This window comes from Schistocerca nitens, chromosome 8 (genome assembly GCF_023898315.1).
Source record: "Schistocerca nitens isolate TAMUIC-IGC-003100 chromosome 8, iqSchNite1.1, whole genome shotgun sequence".
In the NCBI taxonomy this organism is placed as follows: domain Eukaryota; kingdom Metazoa; phylum Arthropoda; class Insecta; order Orthoptera; family Acrididae; genus Schistocerca; species Schistocerca nitens.
Genome location: NC_064621.1, coordinates 435,549,503 through 435,571,343, shown reverse-complemented (window position 1 = coordinate 435,571,343; position 21,841 = coordinate 435,549,503). Strand labels below are relative to the sequence as shown.

At 36.9% G+C, this 21,841-nt stretch overlaps 1 protein-coding gene across 4 annotated transcripts in view; it reads left to right on the top strand.

The window, feature by feature from the left end:
- LOC126199377 (la-related protein 1B) overlaps positions 1-21,841 on the top strand; it is a 139,847-nt gene that overhangs the window by 47,924 nt on the left and 70,082 nt on the right. For 2 of the 4 annotated variants that reach the window (XM_049936290.1, XM_049936293.1), the window contains 3 exons: positions 5,878-6,124; positions 6,680-6,790; positions 14,064-14,290. In XM_049936290.1, the coding sequence (XP_049792247.1) occupies positions 5,878-6,124; positions 6,680-6,790; positions 14,064-14,290 (585 nt within the window). The remainder of the gene's footprint in view (positions 1-5,877; positions 6,125-6,679; positions 6,791-14,063; positions 14,291-21,841) is intronic. The other 2 variants (XM_049936291.1, XM_049936292.1) reach the window with 2 other exon arrangements.

Below are 21,841 nucleotides of genomic sequence, written 5' to 3'. Positions count from 1 at the left end.
TCCTTGCCTTGTCTTTTAGGATGTTGCGGAACTGTGAAATCTTGCGAACATTTAGTGATGTACAGGAGTTAAATTATGCAACGTAATCTATCACTGATTTGAGTTCGTAGCATTATGTACATGAGTGAGGTTATTCGTAACAGGAGCCCACATTTACAATATGACAGACACAATCTACTGCCCAAAAGAATTTTACTAACAAATTGATTCCTGCCAATAACGGGGAAGGTATATTAGATATTACAAGGTCCCTGATACCAGCAACTGCCTATCGGTACAATTTCATTGCTGCCAATGTAATATCTTTTACTCCTTTTATCCTCAACTTTACCACGGACTTAACTGTGAAGATTAAGTGATTTCTTTTCAAGCACAACTATAAAAAGCAGATTGAATCAGATATTCCCATTATTCTTTTCTTTAATAAAATTGCATCTGATTCTAAGGTATTGCTTTCATCTCTCTCTCTCTCTCTCTCTCTCTCTCTCTCTCTCTCTCTCTCTCTCTCTCTGTGTGTGTGTGTGTGTGTGTGTGTGTGTGTGTGTGTGTGTGCGTGCTTTTTTTTTTCCATCACCCCAATTACAGATTTCTTTTCAAGTGGATTTTTTGACTGCAGCAGTATTCTTTACTCTCTGTTTGGCTGCTAGTGATTGGGAAACAGGGTGAGAAAAACATTTTTACATAGAATATTTTATGGTGGATACATTATCTTGACTAACTTACCAACAGATGTGCAACATGGATCCACAACTGCTTGCTTGCTTGCTTGCTTGCTTGCTTGCTTGCTTGCGTTTCATGAACAGTTCATAGGCAGCCATACTTGGAAACAATGTGATGTACGTGTTACTGCCTACAGTATAAGTACATTACGTGCTCCACCTGGTCAAAATACTCTACCACCTTCATTGTATATAGCGATTCCTTCGATATTCAGGTCACACATCTTCAAGGTTGTACCTATTGTCAAATTTTGAGGTAGTAACAATAGGTACAACTTCGAAAATGTGATCTGCTTTGATATTAGAAAAGTAGCTGGGCCAGAATGGGGTGCAAATGCACGTGCTCTTTGTACTGTTACATTGGCATCGGTTTACTCTACAGTAGAGAACTGTGCAAATGCCTGCAAAGCTGATGATAGGCTGAATCAGGCAATGAGAATAATTAGTGGCACTACTAAATCTGCGCCACCATCAATTGGGCAAAGAGCAGCTGTAAGTGTATTCCAAAAGTGTGCAACTTATCAGAACTCACTTCTGTATAATCAGCTAAAGAATGTACCTGCCAGCACATTTAATCCAGAAAACTACCCTGACCGATGGAAGATGCACCTCTTATATATGATGTGTGTCAAGAATGGAGAGAGGTTTTGCAGAAGGTTACTCCACCAGATTCTCACCTCGATACTTGATCCTACAAGCTGTGTAAATGGGTTTGGTCTCCTCAGGAAACTCTGGGCAACTCTGTATCATTTCTGTAAAGGGATGGAAGTTATGGTGGTGCCTGTTTATATGATTGGGGGGGGGGGGGGGGAGGATTCAAGGACATATGTCGTCTCACTGTGCAGACACACTGTATTTGATTGAAGGGTTTGTTAAGTAAATTTCCTGTTGGACTCGGTAAACTGCATTTGTTGACACAAGAATCTGAGGACTGTTTCGGTCTAGATATTGAGTTATAAAATTTTGAAATGCTTGCTTTTGTATTGTGTTTGTTTTTATACTATGTGGGGTAAGTGTAACCACGTTTTGGTATAGTTCAACTTTGACACCAAATTGCCAACTTGTTATTGAAGATATGATTTTGAAATTTCTCATGCTTAAAGTTTGACTTATTGACTTTTAAACAATATACATTTTGTTTTCGAAAAAAAAAATTATGTGGTCAAATAATTGTTTTCAAAATTTTGTGTTGTGAGGCTACACTTGCCCCATGGTTTGGGGCAAGTGTAACCCCGCATTGTTGTACCCATACAGAGCATTGTAAAAGAGACTTGGGGTAAATGACCTGATTACCCAATTTTTACTGAATTTGAGGATTCTTAAATTATTAAAATATCTTAAATTTTACTCAAGATATGAACTTTTTTGCACACGCCTCTTTGTATATTATGAAAGACACAGAAAATGTTGGCTATACTAAAAAATAAGTGTTAGCCTAAACCATAAAACACTGAAATAGAACACATCATAGATGATTTATTTTTGTTTTAGGCCAGTAATTTATTAGTTTAAATTTTACAAATTAATATTTTTTTCTTTAGTAGGCAGTTTAACAAAAATAATAAAATATCTAGTCTCAAGAGAAAAGAAAAAATCACTTATTAAGTTCACTTTCTATTATTTTTCATGGTAATTGAACTAAAGTTGTGGGCAATTCGTGTTTAATGTTAAACTGCCCTAATTCAACTTATTATATTCACACTTACGCCCTAACTATTATTTAGTCACTGAATGTTGTATGAATCAAATGTAACACCAAATGTCAGGTCTCCCTTGTGACCCAAAGTAGGCTCAGGTAGCACTGAAATGACGTCAGAGGAGGGAACTTGCGTCTCATCTCTTCTATCAGGCCAGTAAAATGTGGTGCCATGTTTTGTCTTATTTTTGCATCTGAGGAAAATCACTTCTGGATCTCCTAAATCAATAATTTTGGTAACTTGGCCAATAAAATGAACTTTCTTACATTTTGTTGCACAAGCTACCAGAACATACGTTTCCAACTGTAATTTTATCTTTGGCTTCAAAAAAGTTTCTCTTTTTCTTCTTCTTCTTCTTCACAGCTTATCATTTCTTTCCTGAGATCATCCATTGTTATCATCTTCATCGTATTAAAGATAGGCCTCCTTCAGTTTCACTGTCTTCACTAGTTAATTCAACTTCCAGTCTTTTTTTCTTGTTGCCCACATAAGCAATCAGGGATTTTTTTTTCCACAACATTCTGAGATGCCGTTTCGGATAAAGTAACAGCACTTTGTTTGTAAGATTTACTTTTCATTACCAAGCCCTTTTTTTTATGCCGATAATGCTTCTTTGTTTTGCTTTCTCCTTATTATTCTTGTTTCCTTTAAAATCTCTTTCTTTATAGATGGCATCTTGAAAAGTTATAACTTCAGCTCCTGGTGCAATCCTTTCCTTCTTTTTACCAGTGGGACTACACTGTTGGACTGTTTCCAATAATAACCTTTCAAATGACAAGTCAGAAGTTCCAGAACATAATGAAACATTGGTTAGCTTGGGGATGGTTGAGAAAGAACTCTGATACTGGGAAAACTACAGGGCTCAGTAGATGTAGGCCTATAAAATTCTGAAGGTTGTTCATCAGCTAGAAGCTTCCCAAAAATCTGAGTACTTTCTGTTAGAGACGTAGCTTCCACACAGTCTTATGACTGCATTATCGTGAGCTGGCAATGGACTTGTTTCTGCCAAAGATTCGGTATGAGCTACATATCTTTTATATGCCTCCGGATCATATTTAGTTCTATCAATTACTTCTCTACTGTAAGGGAATATTCCTGCTTTTTGAAAACCACTTTTCAACAATTCAGGTGGTGTTTCATTCCATACAGCAGTGAGGAGATTGGAAAAGTCACGTTTGCTAATTTTTACCCCTTGATGATGTGTCTGGTGATGAGTTAACTTTTGGTCCCACTAAGATTTCACACACCGGAAGGCCAGTTTAGTTGATCTAGTGTGATGGCAAAAACAGGGTTACGGCTTAAATAAATATGTCAGGTAAGTTTGTTTGGGGCAAGTGCAACCCCCCCGGTTACACTTGCCCCAGCCGATTGGTTACACTTGCCCCACATGGGAAAAAGTTGGGGTAAGTGCAACCATGCCTGGCATATCAAGAGCTTTATCAGTAGAGTTAAACAAATCTCTTATTTGAAATTATCATGCAAAAGTGAGCTTGTAAACAAAAAATTGTGCAGCTATCTTTAAAACTGCAAAAATGACAGACCACCAAATTCTGATCATGTCACTCTCTCGCAGAGTGAAAATGTAGACGTCAATTGAAGTCCAAAAATGAATTACCAATTTATGTCAGATTTGACAACTTATAGTTAAATATAACAAAGAAAAGAGTAAATTAACATGTGTGATAGGTCAGAGGTAAAAATACAGCTTCTTTAAGGCACCATAAGCCTTGATTACACTAACCCCATGGTTACACTTACCCCCACTTCCCCCTATTTATGTATATTCAACCATTTATATAAGACTGTAAAAGGACCACGAAAATTATTTATTATCATTATTATTATAAAAATAAATAGCTAGCCACTTTGTGCTGCAGAAAGGGGAGGTATATAAGAAACTACATTGTATCTGAACAAGTATGTTGTAGTGAGGAGAAAGCAAGCAAGCACCACGCTACATACAGACTTCTACAGAAAGATCAGTGTGGCAAGGGAGCGAGCCTATGTGCACATGCATTGTAGCCACCTTGTGTATTCAGTATGAAATGTGCAAAAGTGGGATACACTGTGGATAAGGGAATTACTTTTTGAGAAGAAATTCATATGTAAAGTCCAAAATGGACCAGATACAAATTTGTTAATTAGTCTGCCTTAATGAAACAGTACCCAATACAACAAAATAAAGCATAACATTCAGCAGTTGTTACTGAAGTGTTTACTTGTGTTTCGGTTCCAATGATACTGTTTACTGATTAAAATTATGAAGTTTCCCAGTACTGTGATCAGGACTTATTATTTACAAGGAAGATTCATTTTAATTTTTTATGTCGCTCAATATCTGTCCATGCCATAATTTTCTTTGGCCGATTTTCACATGTCCTCATATTGTCTATCAGTCGTACATTTGGTTATTGTCTATGCTGGTTGTCATTAAACCTTAACATGGTTGATTGCCATTTAAATTTTCAATTCACTATATAGCATTCTCATAATGCCATATTTGTCTTCCTATATTCTTGTCATACTGCTACATTTTCCACTGTTTGTTTGTTTGTTTGCAAATTAATGTTTTGTGTCTCATTGTGATCTGTTTGAAATGACAGTACATTTATATTGCAGTCTTAATGTTTTTGGCATTTTAGGGAATTTACTTTGAAAGGCAATAATGATTTTTTGGATTGCTCTCTAAGATAATTGTGTTCTACTGTTCATTTGTGTGTATTCAGCAGTTCATTATTTTTACTTGTAAGTGATTAATCTTCCTTAAAGCCTATGAATGAATCATTATGGCATTGCTTTCCAGTTGTGCTGTCATCGTTGCTCTTATTCAGCAGTATTTGTGAATACAGCCTAAAGAATAAGTCGACGTTTGGTTGATGGTTAATGTATATGGTAACATGTTTCATGCACCTGCTGATTGTAGTTATGTAATATGAAAGACTGAAGTTTTCTATCCCGTGTCAATTTCTATACAATAAAATCAAACAATAAAATTTGATGTGCTAATCTTAACATAAAATTGTACATAATATTTCATCTTCCTAGTTTAGTCAGTTGGAAATGTTTGAATGAATGCCAGTGGTAACTTTTGACTTCATCAATACTAAATTTTCTGGTGTCATTTTTTGTAAATAATGATTTATGAATTGATTAATGTATGTTCTAGTTTTGAAAATTTCTACAGCATGGAACAGTGAGAGTGGGTCAAAACATATTTCAAAATGATAACTCATCATTACAACTTTCTGTAACATAATGTCCTACTGTGTGGTCCATCATGTGATACAGTAGTATTTGTTGTCTGTGATGAGCTACAGTTACTGTCTTCTTTTCCCAGCATAGGAAAAGTGCTGAAATCTTTGTCTCTGAGCATTTTGCATTGAAGACATTTGTTTTTAATTATTTCATTTCTGAGCTATGTGCTTTTATTTGTATTTCATTTTGAATATGTTCTGACACAGAAGAAAGTTCATACAAGTCCAGCCCAAATGATAAAGAACATTGGCAGTGCAAAAGTAAACAGTCCACAACAGCAGAATACACCCAGTGTAGAAAATGGTAATTGCTTGGCAACTGATGACAAAAAAGTAGAGCGAAAGAAGCAGGAATGTAAAAAGATTGAGCAGAGGAATTCAAATCTGAATGGTTCAGTGTCTGGAGCAGAAGAAAACCGGAGATCAAACAGTGTACCAGCAGCTGCAAAAAAAAGTAAGTTTCCATGCAATTTGTCTCTTTAACATTGTCAGTTTCATGCTTAGTAATGCCCTTAAGTGAGAATAACACATTCCTTCCTGTATTATGTTTGTATTACTAATTCTGTGTAAAAAAAAAAAGTTTGTTATAAGTGACAATTGTCTCATAAAGCAGTACTGAAATTTCTCCAATGTGCCACTTGCTTGTTTGGCTAGTTTTCCCTAGACTGACTCTGCTCCTAGGCTACTGATGTTTTCTTAACATGCCTGTCTTTGTGTTCAGTACATTATGACATTTAGTGAGAAGAGAATTACCAGTTTTGTGTTTAATGAGACATACCACTTTTCAGTTATAGCAAAAGTGTATTTTAATACTACTGCTAGTGGATGCAATTTAGGATTGAGGAAAAGTATGTATATTAAGTGCCGATTGTTAGAAGTCGATGAGACAAATTATTGAAACAAATCCCCAACTGTCTATGAAGGATCTCTGTTTTTATATAAGTCAAATAAAAGTAATTAACTTGGGTTGGGTTTTGAAACATTTTCCACATTTTTTTTCTTTAACCAGACCCTAAACAGAAGTGGGTGCCACTTGATATCGACATGAAGGCTCCTGGCAAACGAGACCATTCTCCAAAATTTCGAGGTGCTTACTACAGAGAGCGGAGTGCCGATTATGGTAACTATGAAACTGTTAAAATACATTTTTTAGCTATCACACTTTAACTTTCTTTGTGTATTGTAAATTTTAATTTGTCCTTGGCCAGTATTACACAATATTTTTCAGTGTCGCGGGTAATGAAATATTAATAAACTAAACTGTTTGATCCCCCTCGCTTACCATTTCAACAAACTTCCACCACTTGGAGGGCAAACAGATGCTTTCAATGTGTAATAATGACACATTTGTGTGATTTTGATGTTGAATATGAAGCATGATTATGTGTTAAACAAAATATTAACAATGCATAGTACTGTGTAATCTTTTAACTTAGTGTTTCTCACTCAGTCTCCCTTTCCCTTCCCACTGTATATCCTTCATTCCTGCCCTTATTCTTCTGATAAAAAATAAATACTATAATGCTTTTCTAATTATCAGTTTTGTGAGTAGTAATATGTGTGCTTTGTTGAGTGGGGAACCCGAATTAGTGGGAGTCTTCCTTCCAGTGGTTGTGCACATTGTCTTAGAGTTCCAAAAAGTGGAAATTTCATAAAGCTAAAAGGAGATGAGTGGGTGATTCATAATGTCAAGGTTTCATTATTCTGTCCTTCCTGTTAGAAGCTAATGGAAAAATGTTGTTTGGAGGTGTTGAGGAAAGGGTTTAGTGAGTAGATTGACAATGAAATGCAAAGTTAAAGATTTAATAGAGGGGGAATACAAATACTGATATTTAAATTAAAGGCTTTGGTGGTATTTGGGACTGTGGTTTTTAGTTAGAACTCTTTCTCGATTTGATATGTTTGATAAAAGAATATTACCAGCGAAAATGTTTTGGGACTAGCTATGAGTATGGCTTTATTCAGTTTTCATAATTTGACATTTTTGGTTGTACTTTTGATGTCAGTTAAGTTAGTACATATTCTGATTAAGTCCTAAAGAATTCATATAAATATTTTGGGCTGCCTCTTCTCTTTTAAGGTAAAATTAAATACCTTAACCTTACTGTGATGAGCTTAAAAAATTGCTTTCTTTTTCCAACATAGAAAAAGTTGTACTGATATGTATGTCCCTGAGCAAGACGTATTTTATTGAGGTGGGTGTAGTTGACTGTAAATCAAGTCGTGTGGACCCAGAGGTACGGTTTATTATTTAAAAATGGCTTTGAATATACATTTGACTGCTTGGTGAGTGAGTGTGCAGTTTTCACAGATTCAGAAAATTACTTTCACCTATTTTTCATTATTAATAGAACTTCATAATCACTCCAGGTGGGCATACATTTTAGTGGTGTTAGTCTCGAAAGTTATGTATTGTCACGACCAGTCGTACACAATTTAATTTTTGTCTCTGAATACTGTTGTTACACAGGATCTATGTAAAATTTGTATGAGTTGTCAGCTTGCCTACAACTCTTTCATCCACACATTTCACTCACTACAAGTGTTGAATGGAAATGGAATCTACAAAATTTGTATTTTTTATGCAACAGTGATAGTATCAAGTTTTTATAAGGCACCTGGTATTAAATTACTTCTGTTGTGGAAATTAATGCATTAAATTTCACCTGACAACAAAAGTATCATTGCACATCTTACCATATCTCATACTAATTTGACAGTAGTGTGGAACTATGTCAAAAGCCTCATTTGAGTGAAGAATGTGACCGCGTTACATCCCTACATCTAAAATTTGTGCTGACATTAACAAATAATATGATTAGTGTGAAAAAAGTCATCACTTGCAAGCAAGAAATGCTGTATAGAATCATGTCGTTAAATGTGTTTAGCAACACAGTTATAGTGTTATGGAAGTGTTGACACACTTCTTGCCTGTGTGAGTAGTTGGGATGTCATATAGATTTCTTGTGTGTGTTGCTGCTATAATAACGACCTGCTGAAAATACCAGTTAGAAATGGTCCCAGCTTTGATGCACACTATATATAGTGTCAAAAACCAAAGCACAATACTTGGAGTAATATGTGTACTTGCATATATGTAACATATTGGTGCTTGAAGGGACATGTGGTTGTTTACACATATGATAGAGACAAGATTATGATTGTATATACAGGGGTTAGTACAGTCTCAGTAAGTGTTATTTGATACCTTAGTATTGTTCTCAGTGTGGTATTATTTCAGTGTAATTATGTGTTGTAGTCAGTAAACCCTCTTCAGAGTTTGAATTGGGAATAATTTGGGACATGGAGGGGAGTGTTACTTGTTATTTATTAATAGGTTATAGGGCATTATGTAAAGATTGATACTACAGAAGATGAAGTTGATATGAAAAGTCCACAAACAAAATGAATGGGAAAGAATTAAAATACCCTTGCCTCCGCAGTCTGGAGAAAATGATACACCTTGCAAAAACCACTTTAAGTCTACTGTGGAAACTTAATGTTCATATTGAAAATCTTTCACAGCCTCTTTATGTCATTACAGACTACATGTGGTCTGGCAACATAGCATAAATCTCCTGTAAAAACTTAAACTCAATGCTCTGGTTAGGGTCGGTCAGTTAATAACTAATAAGTAAAAGACATTTATCACCAGTAATAAAAGTTGCAACAGACTTCAAATCCGATCAGTAAGGTTAAAAATATTTCTAATAAATACTAAGTGGCAGTATCAGCTGATAAATAAATTAGAAAAAGTGAGAAAGAACCCCATGCCGAGCAAAATTTGTATAAATAACAATCGTCTTAGAAAAATTAAAGAATTTAAATATCTTGGATTTAAGCTACTGTTTTTTATTGAAAACAAATGCCAGAGCTAAGAATGTTAACATGCCAGACAGCAGGGTACACAAATTTGGACAGAAAGAGAAATGAAGGGATTTGCTACAATGTGAAACCGTTATTGGAGTACGTACACCAGTACCAAGAAAAAAGTGTAAAACATATCAACCATTTTCCCAACACTCGCGCGCGCGCACACACACACACACACACACACACACACACACACACACGCACGCATACACACGCACATGCATACACACGCACACGCATACACACACACGCACACACACACACGCACATATACAGACACAAGCAGACATATTTAAAGACCCACATGTCTGCTTGTGTCTGTATATGTGTGGATGGATATGTGTGTGTGTGCGTGCGCGAGTGTATACCCGTCCTTTTTTCCCCCTAAGGTAAGTCTTTCCGCTCCCGGGATTGGAATGACTCCTTACCCTCTCCCTTAAAATCCACATTCTTTCGTCTTTCCCTCTCTTTCCTGATGAGGCAACAGTTTGTTGCGAAAGCTTGAATTTTGTGTGTATGTTTGTGTTTGTGTGTCTATCGACCTGCCAGCGCTTTCTGCTTTCGTTTGGTAAGTCACATCATCTTTGTTTTATATATATATATATATATATATATATATATATATATATATATATATATATATATATATATAACAGAGGGAAACATTCCACGTGGAAAAAATATATCTAAAAAGAAAGATGATGAGACTTACCAAACAAAAGCGCTGGCAGGTCGATAGACACACAAACAAACACAAATATACACACAAAATTCAAGCTTTCGCAACAAACTGTTGCCTCATCAGGAAAGAGGGAAGGAGAGGGAAAGACGAAAGGATGTGGGTTTTAAGGGAGAGGGTAAGGAGTCATTCCAATCCCGGGAGCGGAAAGACTTACCTTAGGGGGAAAAAGGACAGGTATACACTCGCGCACACACACACATATCCATCCACACATACAGACACAAGCAGACATATTTACTATGTCTGCTTGTCTACTATGTCTGCTTGTGTCTGTATGTGTGGATGGATATGTGTGTGTGTGCGCGAGTGTATACCTGTCCTTTTTCCCCCTAAGGTAAGTCTTTCCGCTCCCGGGATTGGAATGACTCCTTACCCTCTCCCTTAAAACCCACATCCTTTCGTCTTTCCCTCTCCTTCCCTCTTTCCTGATGAGGCAACAGTTTGTTGCGAAAGCTTGAATTTTGTGTGTATATTTGTGTTTGTTTGTGTGTCTATCGACCTGCCAGCGCTTTTGTTTGGTAAGTCTCATCATCTTTCTTTATATATATATATATATATATATATATATATATATATATATATATATATATATATATATTGCTATTATTATGTCTTCTTTACTGTGTTTACTCTTTAACTGGTCTTGAAATTTTCGTCAGTGTTTCTTTCTGCAATTTCTAGTATTTCCATTATAACCCTCCTGTTTAGCTTAAACATTTTGTCACGTAAAGTGCTTCCAGACAAATTACTGGGCAGTAGTTTATAAAGTGTAGCATTGAAGGATATTGATTTCACATTAAATACATCCTTATTAACTCATGCTTTAATGACAGTAGCCGATTATAATAGTTGTTGTTTTTTCTGCTTTCGTGGGTTGGTTTCCACGAAAAAGATACGAGGAAATACTCTGTACATGAAATGAGAAGTTGGTACAGCTATGTGTGTATTTGACATTTTGTCTCTAGACAGTGTCATAAGAGTTGAAAAATGGTTGAATATTAATTCTAATAAATTAATCAGAAGCCCAATGCCTTCTTTCAATTAACTGGTTTGCTAAGACTGCAGAACCAAATGAAAATATGGAATAAGGGTTATTCTCACTATTTGCCTATAATCAGCCCAAGAAAAGGTAGATGCACTGTTATTTGAAACTTGCCTCTTAGAGTAGGGACTGTCTGGAATGTACTCCATAAAGAATCAGTGGGCATGTGATGTTCTTAAGCCACTGTTGAATTACAAATTATCATAGATTCATGAGATGGAGAGTAAAGTTACTCGAGAAAGAAACATTCGTCAAGAAGAATCCAGAAATACAGATTATGATACTTTAAGAATATGTGGAGGTATACCAGATTAAATGAAGCAACATGGTCAACATTGTAAAAAATGGAAGTTACACAGACATAGACAAAATGTGAGGCAGTTATTTAAAACAGACACTTATCCAAACAGCAAAACTTGTTGCAGGCGCAAAGAAAGCAAAAGACACACATCTCAGATGTGGAAAGCAGATATTAATGAGGAGAGAGTATCAAGTAAACAATAAAAGGAGAACATTTGGAAGAAATATTTTTCAGGAGTCTGAGAAGATGTAAGTAATGAAAAATTTGCCAAAAACACAAATGAAAACAATGAGAATTTGAAGAAAACAAACAAATGTGTGTTGTGTTGACACCACATTTAACCCTATAAGCTTGCAGATGACACGGTAAATAACAGTATTGCATATGCATTGCAGTCACACACACACACACATACACACATAGCCACTTGACACATGGAGAAAAATTAGGCACTAGAAGATCATAATGTTTCAGTAGATATGGTTAGAGGTAATGGAAAAGTAATACAAAAGGGTACTGCAAAATTATATATTTTGTCTGCAGAGGAGAGGATTTCCCCGAAACTGAGAAAATGCTCTTTTTGTCCTATTTCACAAGAAAGAAGAGACAAACAAGAAACTCAACTATAAATCTGTTAATTCCCTCCACGGTGTACAAGATAGTCATTGAAATTATCATTAACTTTATAAAAGAAATATAAGGTTACTGTCAGTTAATAAAACAAATGCTGGGTTTGGTAGCGGACAATTTTCAAATTCATTTTTATGACTGACCACTTTCTCTAGAATCCATACCTTTTTGTAGTTTTTTTGACAGTGTCATCAAAATCTGTTCAAGCAACCATTGAAAGAAAGAAGGGGGGGGGGGGGCAGTGATACGTACTGAAGAAGATACGTCACTGCTATGGCTTCCATTACATGTTGTCAAGGTAGTGAAAAATTCAAAATAGGAGTGAAACAAGAACAAGCTGCAGAATCAAAAGTAATATGCGTGCCTTTTTCAGATCCTTAATTTGGGTAAATGAAGAATGTATAAGTCTTAATGGAACATGTGAGAACATTATTTGTGCTGCTGACATAAGATTTTCATGTAGTGCAAATGACAGGCAACAAAAATTGGAAGGGCTCAGTAGAGGAACTTCGATAGTAGACCTGAAAATTGACTGTAAGAAGACTAAAATAATGTATATTGCACATGATAAAAAGGAGATTGTAAAAGTTAATAGTGAAATTGTAGAACCTGTTTACAAGGTTTTTATATTTGGGCTAGTTTAAGATGAGTGGATTGACACACAAATTAATAAACAAGAAGATTAGGGTTGGCTTGTAGTGCTCTTGGATTTTTAAAGTAACAAGTTTGAAAAAGTTTGCAATTGGTGTTCGTTATCAGTTTTGAGTTATTCAAAATCTGAAGGCTGCTCAGCAAGCACTAGTTAGATGCACTGTGGGAAAGACAGGGAAACAAACAGATCGTGGAATATAGTGAAGTAGAAAAAATAATTATTGCTGTTATTAAATTGAAACAGAGCTGGACAGAACATGTAGACAAGCAAACAGTTTGGTATGTGGATGAGGGAAGTGCTTTACTGGATTTCAAGAGATTAAAGATGGTGAGCTAATGAAATTTGTGAGATGACATTAAAAAATATGCAGGAGAAGTGTGGGTATGTGCATGTAGCTGAAGACCATAGTGTGTGGAAATACACACATGCAGCCTTTATCGTGCAGTAAAAACCATATGGATGACAATGGTTATTTATACTCTGTGTTGAGAATTTCCACAGTGAAGGAATGATTTAATTATTACTCCAGTCATTATACAATTGAAGGAATTGTATTTATCAGACTTCCATCAGAAAGAAATCATAAGTATATATTTTTTAATGTTTGTTTAAATGTTTTCTGTAGCAGATTGCTATGGTACATACGATTTTGATGTACCATATGCGAATGAGCTTAGCTCCATAAATAAGATGCCAATGACAAAATTAAAAATTAACTATCACTGTGGCAGCGTAATGAGTACTAGTATTGACTCTCAGTCTACATTGTTTCACTGTTTCATAATGTTTGCAAGAACTTTTGATATCTAGGAAACAGGGTAAATAAATTTTTGATCAACTAACTGAACTGTTTGTACTCTGCCTGGAAATATCGTCTCTGTGTACTTGGAACAGAAATATGTAATTTTTTCCATGGCAGCTCACGAAAACTCTATAAAGATCAGTTGACATATTCATTGTTCATGCACTTGACCTTGAACTGAATCAACTGTATTTAGTATTGTTTTTCAACATGATGTAACAGATTCTGCATGTTATCGTAATTTGTAGGCGAGTACAGATTTCTTTGCAGCATGATAGTAATTATAATTTTTGTAATAAAGTGAGTAGCAAGATTTCAGATATTGTTACATTTATGATTTATGTCTGGCAGGATCAGAGAATTTCGGCCATCATGATAATGAAAATCACTGGCATCATTTCGATGCATCTGAGAGAGGATATCAGCCACAGTACAGAGGTGGTAGAGGAGCAGCACCAAGGTACCGGGGCCGTGGACTACGTGGAAATATAAGAGGAATTGGCAGAGGAGCAGGTGGCTTCCGTCGGTCCCAGTCACAAGAGATTGACTACCCAGATTTTCCAACAGAGTATTCCCAGGTAACAAAATGTTCTCTTTAGCATAACCTGTTACACTGGTTGCCTCAAAACTAGGAAAGTCAAGGTCATCTCATCACATTACAGAATTGCCAGTTAGTGTTCATTTCAAATACTATTAAAAATTCTAAAAATTATCGTATTTTTAGTCATATAATATGATTGAATTACTCAAAAAGAAGACTTCTGCCTGTTATTACAAAAGTGAAAAAGATGTTACAAGAAATTTTAAGAGGATCATTTTTTCAACTCACCCTTTGTATAAAACAGAAATACTAACATGTACACACAATATATATTGTGTCATGAAAACATAAAAGTTTTGAGAGAGAAAATAAAATAAAATACTGTAAGAGGGGTGAAATTGTTTTGCCTTTATTTAACAGGCTTTTAGTGCCCATTGTGTATTGGCATCACAATACTTCTTCTGACAGCTTGCCTTTATAAGCCTGAGAAGTACCCTGCTTCTGGAAAAGATTGAATTTACGGTTGTTACAGATGTGTCATAACTGCAAACATCACCACAAACACCGATGTTCAGTATACAAAAATGTTCAGGAAACTGTAGTATGTTAGAGGCACTGAAAGAAAAACATAAAAATGGGTGTAATTCTACAGATGATATATAAAAAACTATGTATGCACTCTGGTAGAAACATTATTAGCATGATGAATTAACAGCAGTTAAATGCTGATTTTTTTTTTTTTTTTTTTTTTTTTTTTTTTTTTTTTTTTCAGATTTTATACATGGCTAAATTTGTTCTGATTCTGATGAGAGTTCACCTCAGTGTTTTCAATCAGCCATATTAAAATTCATTCCACTGCAATATTCCTAACATATTTCTTAGCATAATGATCTTTATCTCGCATCTCCTCCCTGTACTTCACACATTTACCTCAGTCTTCTTTGGTAATATGATCCTGTGTAAGGTGTTGGACATCGGCAAGCTTTAAACCGGTGTTCGTTTTGGCTATGTTCTATTTAACTTACAACTACGAGGGCTATCCACAAAATACATAACGTTTTGGAATTAAAAATAAATAAAGTATGGGAAATTTTTTTATTATATACAGATGAAAGCCAAATACTACCTTTTCTTCATAGTTGCCATTTAAATTAAGGCACTTATCATAGCGATGGACGAGCTTGGAAATTCCTTCGTCGTAAAATTCGGCCGCCTGCGCCTTCAACCACGTGGTTAATCAGTAACCCAGTAGAAATACGATTTTTGTGGATTTCCTGGAAAGAGGCACTACAATAAACTCTCAAAGGTATTGCCAAACACTGCACAACCTCAGAAGAGCAATACAAAACAAGCTCAGGGGAAAGTTGGGCTCAAAGATCTTGCTGATTCACGACAATGCCCGGGCCCACACGGCAAATGCCATTCGTGAAGTTCTCAAATCTTTTAAGTGGGAGTTGTTTCCTCATCCGTCGTACAGTCCCGACCTGGTACCGAGCGACTTTCACTTATTTCCAGCAATGAAGAAGTGGTTGGCTATGCAGCGTTTTGATGACTACGCACATCTTCAAGAAGAGGTAAGCACGTGGTTGAAGGCGCAGGCGGCTGAATTTTACGATGAAGGAATTTCCAAGCTCGTCCATCGCTACAATGAGTGCCTTAATTTAAATGGCAACTATGTAGAAAAGTAGTATTTAAGTGTGGCTTTCATCTGTATATAATAAAAATAATTTCCAATACTCTATTTTTAATTCCAAAACGTAATGTACTTTGTGGATAGCCCTCGTATATGTAGCTACCTTATGATCATTTGCAATCGGTAAATCAGCACTTGCATAGCAGAAGCAATGGAAGCCATGTTGAGAGAGGTGAATCACCTACTGTGAGAATTTTTAATGTCAGAAACCATGCAAAAAATGTGACATTTAATTATTTTTTAAGTGATGTCAATGGATAAAATTTTCTTCACAGAATTTTTTCATCGTTGATCAACAATGAGAAATAAACGACCCAAGTTTCAGCATGGTGCGAGTCACGAGTCTTTTGTTAGGCGCATTATCTAGAAATTGGATTAATTTGAATTCATTTTGAAGGGTATTCATCAGGATAGGCAATTGAGTTTTTATAATTGTGTGATGTATATGGTATTTACCTTTTGTGTTATTTAGGTCAACACATTTGTGTGCACTGCCTATTATATTCTAAACAATTGTAACATACTGAGTTCTTTTGTTGAAGTTAAGTTACTTTCTCCTCGTAAGAAGCTAGTACCACACCCATGAATTAACAGGTGCAATATCATAATGTTACAGTATACTGCAAGTTTTGAATATGTGCAGTTATATTAGTGGATATGGAACAACAGATATTTTTGTATCTTGAAAGACTGTCACTGATGTATTTCTAACTGAATATGTTGTTGTTGTTGTTGTTGTTGTTGTTGTGGTCTTCAGTCTTGAGATTGGTTTGATGCAGCTTACCATGGTACTCTATCCTGTGCAAGCTTCATCATCTCCCAGTACCTACTGCAGCCTACAGCCTTCTGAATCTGCTTAATGTATTCATCTCTTGGTCTCCCTCTACAATTTTTACCCTCCACGCTGTCCTCCAATGCTAAATTTGTGATCCCTTGATGCCTCAGAACATGTCCTACCAACCGGTCCCTTCTTCTTGTCAAGTTGTGCCACAAACTCCTCTTCTCCCCAATTCTATTCAATACCTCCTCATTAGTTATGTGATCTACCCATCTAATCTTCAGCATTCTTCTGTAGCACCACATTTCGAAAGTTTCTATTCTCTTCTTGTCCAAACTATTTATCGTCCATGTTCCACTTCCATACATGGCTACACTCCATACAAATACTTTCAGGAACGACTTCCTGGCACTTAAATCTATACTTGATGTTAACAAATTTCTCTTCTTCAGAAATGCTTTCCTTGCCATTGCCAGTCTACATTTTATATCCTCTCTACTTCGACCATCATCAGTTATTTTGCTCCCCAAATAGCAGAACTCCTTTACTACTTTAAGTGTCTCATTTCCTAATCTAATTCCCTCACCATCACCCAACTTAATTCGACTACATTCCATTATCCTTGTTTTGCTTTTGTTGATGTTCATCTTATACCCTCCTTTCAAGACACTGTCCATTCCGTTCAACTGCTCTTCCAAGTCCTTTGCTGTCTCTGACAGAATTACAATGTCATCGGCGAACCTCAAAGTTTTTACTTCCTCTCCATGGATTTTAATACCTACTCCGAATTTTTCTTTTGTTTTCTTTACTGCTTGCTCAATATACAGATTGAATAACATCGGGAAGAGGCTACTACCCTGTCTCACTCCCTTCCCGACCACTGCTTCCCTTTCATGCCCCTCGACTCTTGTAATTGCCATCTGGTTTCTGTACAAATTGTAAATAGCCTTTCGCTCCCTGTATTTTACCCCTGCCACCATCAGAATTTGAAAGAGAGTATTCCAGTCAACATCGTCCCAAGCTTTCTCTTAAGTCTACAAATGCTAGAAATGTTGGTTTGCCTTTCCTTAATCTTTCTTCTAAGATAAGTCATAAGGTCAGTATTGCCTCATGTGTTCCAACATTTCTACGGAATCCAAACTGATCTTCCCCGAGGTCGGCTTCTACCAGTTTTTCCATTTGTCTGTAAAGAATTCGCATTAGTATTTTGCAGCTGTGGCTTATTAAACTGATAGTTCGGTAATTTTCACATCTGTCAACACCAGGTTTCTTTGGGATTGGAATTATATTCTTCTTGAAGTGTGAGGGTCTTTCGCCTGTCTCGTACATCTTGCTCACTAGATGGTAGAGTTTTGTCAGGGCTGGCTCTCCCAAGGCTATCAGTAGTTCTAATGGGATGTTGTCTATTCCCGGGGCGTTGTTTAGACTCGGGTCAGTGCTCTGTCAAACTCTTTACGCAGTATCATATCTCCCATTTCATCTTCATCTGCATCCGCTTCCATTCCATAGTACTGTCTCAAGTGCATCACCCTTGTACAGACCCTCTATACACTCCTTCCACCCTTCTGCTTTCCCTTCTTCGCTTAGAACTGGGTTTCCATCTGAGCTCTTGATATTCATACAAGTGGTTCTCTCTTCTCCAAAGGTCTCATTAATTTTCCTGTAGGCAGTATGTATCTTACCCCTAGTGAGATAAGCCTTTACATCCTTACATTTGTCCTCTAGCCATCCCTGCTTAGCCATTTTGCACTTCCTGTCAATCTCATTTTTTAGTTGTTTGTATTCCTTTTTGCCTGCTTCATTTACTACATTTTTATATTTTCTCCTTTCATCAATTAAATTCGATATTTCTTCTGAACATAATGTGTCATAATAATATGGAAAGGATAAATTGCTACTCACCACATAGAGGTTGTGGTGAGTGGCACACAGGTACAATGAAAAAGACTGCTAGATAAAATTCCGCTATCAGAGTAAGTCCTCATCAGTCCTGGACAAGAAAAGACACACAAGCACAAGTCACACGCATATGGCCACTGTTGTCTCTGAATGTTAAGGCCAGACTGTGTCTGAGAAACTGTTATCTCAGTTGGGGGGAGTAGTGGGGGTTCTGAACAGGTGTGGGCTGGGAAGACATGCAGGTCAGGGGTGGGGAATCATGAATGTGCTGCACGTGGGAGTACGCAGGGACTTTGGGGGTACGGGATAGTGGGCTTCTAGGTGCATCATCAGGAGGCTGTGCGTTTGGGGAGAGGTTGGAGGGGGGGGGGTAGAAAAGGTGTAAAGGCCTTCAGGTGAGATGCTGAGAGGGGGGGAGGCTGGATTGGAATCAGGGGAAGGGAATAGGCAGGTGGAGGACAGAAAGAATTCATATTTCGTAGGCTGTGAAACAGTAGATGAAGCCTAGCACATTGTGTTAGGTGTCGTGCTGAGCAGCTTGGTGATCCTGCTCTCTCTTGGCCACAGTCTGGCAGTAGCTGTTCACACGGTAGCCAGCTTGAAATTACCGTATGTTGTCCATGTTGGACTGTTTTTTTTAGAAAGTTGGACTGTTTTGACAGTCAAAGTTCAAATAAAACAATTTATCTGTGTCAGTCACTTTTTATTTTTTTCCCACGACTAATTTCAAAGGTTTATACTCTCGTCCTCAGGTGGAAAACAGCAATATCTTGTTATATGTGTACCAGCTGGATGCAGATAGTTCTTTGTTTTGGTTTCATTTTGCTACAAAAAGTATAACAGACACTTGTTATTGTTATATGGCACTAAGTTTATTCATTTGAAATGGCGAGGAATTACAATCTGTTCCAATAAACAGAACCCTGCAGTTCATCATAGGTGAACATTTTTGACTTGATTTTCCACACTGAAATGTGAACCGTGAATGTTAACATATCAAAGGTTGTTGCGAAACAAAGGTATGGTACTTTGCCTCCCACGATTTTGATAGCTAGTACACATTGTGGATCAGAGATACATACGGCATTTATGAAATTATTTCTTTCTTTACATCATCTTGTTAAAGGTATTACATTGCAAAATATATGACAGTAACATGGGTTCGGGAAGTAGGAGGTAGAAACAGATACAGTGCATCATTTAGTATACGTGCAAAGCTCCTAAAGGAGCTCGTTGCACAAACAGTAAATTCAATAAATTAGGTAATATAGACTGCCACACAATACAAAAACCAGTAAAGATGAATTTTCCAACTTACACTGTGTGATCAAAAGTATCCAGACACCTGGCTGAAAATGACTTCAAAGTTCATGGCGCCCTCCATTGGTAATGCTGGAATTCAATATGGTGTTGGCCCACACTTAGCCTTGACGTCAGCTTCCACTCTTGCATGCATATGTTCAGTAATGTGCTGGAAGGTTCCTTGGGGAATGGCAGCCCATTCTTTATGGAGGGCTGCACTAAGGAGATGTATCGATGTTGGTCACTGAGGCCTGGCACGAAGTGGACGTTCCAAAATATCCCAGAGGTGTTCTACAGGACTCAGGTCAGGACTCTGTGCAGGCGTCTATTACAGGGATGTTGTTGTGTAACCACTCCGCCACAGGCCATGCACTATCAACAGGTGCTCGATCGTGTTGAAAGATGCAATTACCCTTCTCAAATTGCTCTTCAACAGTGGGAAGTAAGAGGGTGTTAAAACATCAATGTAGGTCTGTGCTGTGATAGTGCCATGCAAAACAGCAAGGGGTGCAAGCCCCCTCAATGATAAACACGACCACACTATAACAACACTACTGCCTTCAAATATTATTGTTGGCGTTACACATGCTGGCAGATGACGTTCACCGAGCATTCGTCATACCCACACCCTGCCACTGGATCGTCACACTGTGTACCGTGATTCATCATTGCACACAACGTTTTTCCACTTTTCAATTGTCCAACATTTGCACTCCTTACACCAAGCGAGGCGTCGTTTGGCATTTACCGGCGTGATTTGTGGCTTGTGAGCAGCCGCTCGACTGTGAAATCCAAGTTTCCTCACCTCCCACCTAACTGTCATAGTACTTGCAGTGGATCCTGTGTGATGGTCTGGAATGATGTCTGCCTATTACACATTACAACCATCTTTAGCTGTCGGCAGTCTCTTGTCAGTCAACTAACGAGATCGGCTGTACACTTTTGTGCTGTTTGTGTCCCTTCACATTTCCACTTCACTGTTACATCAGAAACAATGGACCTAGGGATGTTTAGGAATGTGGAAATCTCACATACAAACATATGACACCCAATCACCTGACCATGTTCGAAGTCCGTGAGTTCCATGGAGCGCCCTAGTCTGCTCTCTCATGATGTTTAATGACTACTGAGGTTGCTGATATGGAGTAGGTGGCAGCACAATGCACCTAATATGAGAAACGTATGATTTTGGGGGTATTCGGATACTTTTGATATCACAGTGTAGGTTTTTTTTTTTTTTTTTTACAAGATAAAATGCAATTAATGCTCAACACGAAAAATGTAGGTCAGACTGGACGAAGCTTTTGAACTAGACTCAAAGAACACATTAATGAATTTAGATATATCACATCCAATAAATCTGCTATAGCTATATGCATTCAGGACACAGGATATTCCTTTGATAACATGGGTGACAATCTTAATGACATTTCACAAAATGAACATACACCATAAACTCAATCCTTTATGAAGAGATGGAAATTTTCATTCACTGCAGAAAACGTGGACAGAACACATGAAATGAAAAAGCTGTTACAGTGGCAATGAGCTGCTTTAAAAGCTTTGTTGGTAAATGATGCATTATTACTATTTCTGCCTTCTATCTAGGGAGTAAGTTAAAAAGCACTGTAGAGAAACAGTATTTTCATACTAAGTCTGCACACTTACTTTATCTATTTTGTTTTATGTTGTAAAAAAGGAAGAATTTCATAATTGCTATTTGTGTCTCTGATCCACAATGTAAATTAGACATGAATGATCTCTGAGATAAAGTACCATATCTTTACAATGCTACAACCTTTGGTGTGTTTATATCAGTGGTTTTTGTTTCTGTGTAAAAAATCAAGTCATGAATGTTCATTTATGACAAACTGCACGGTTCTGTACACTGGAACAGATTGTAAGTAACTCAGTCG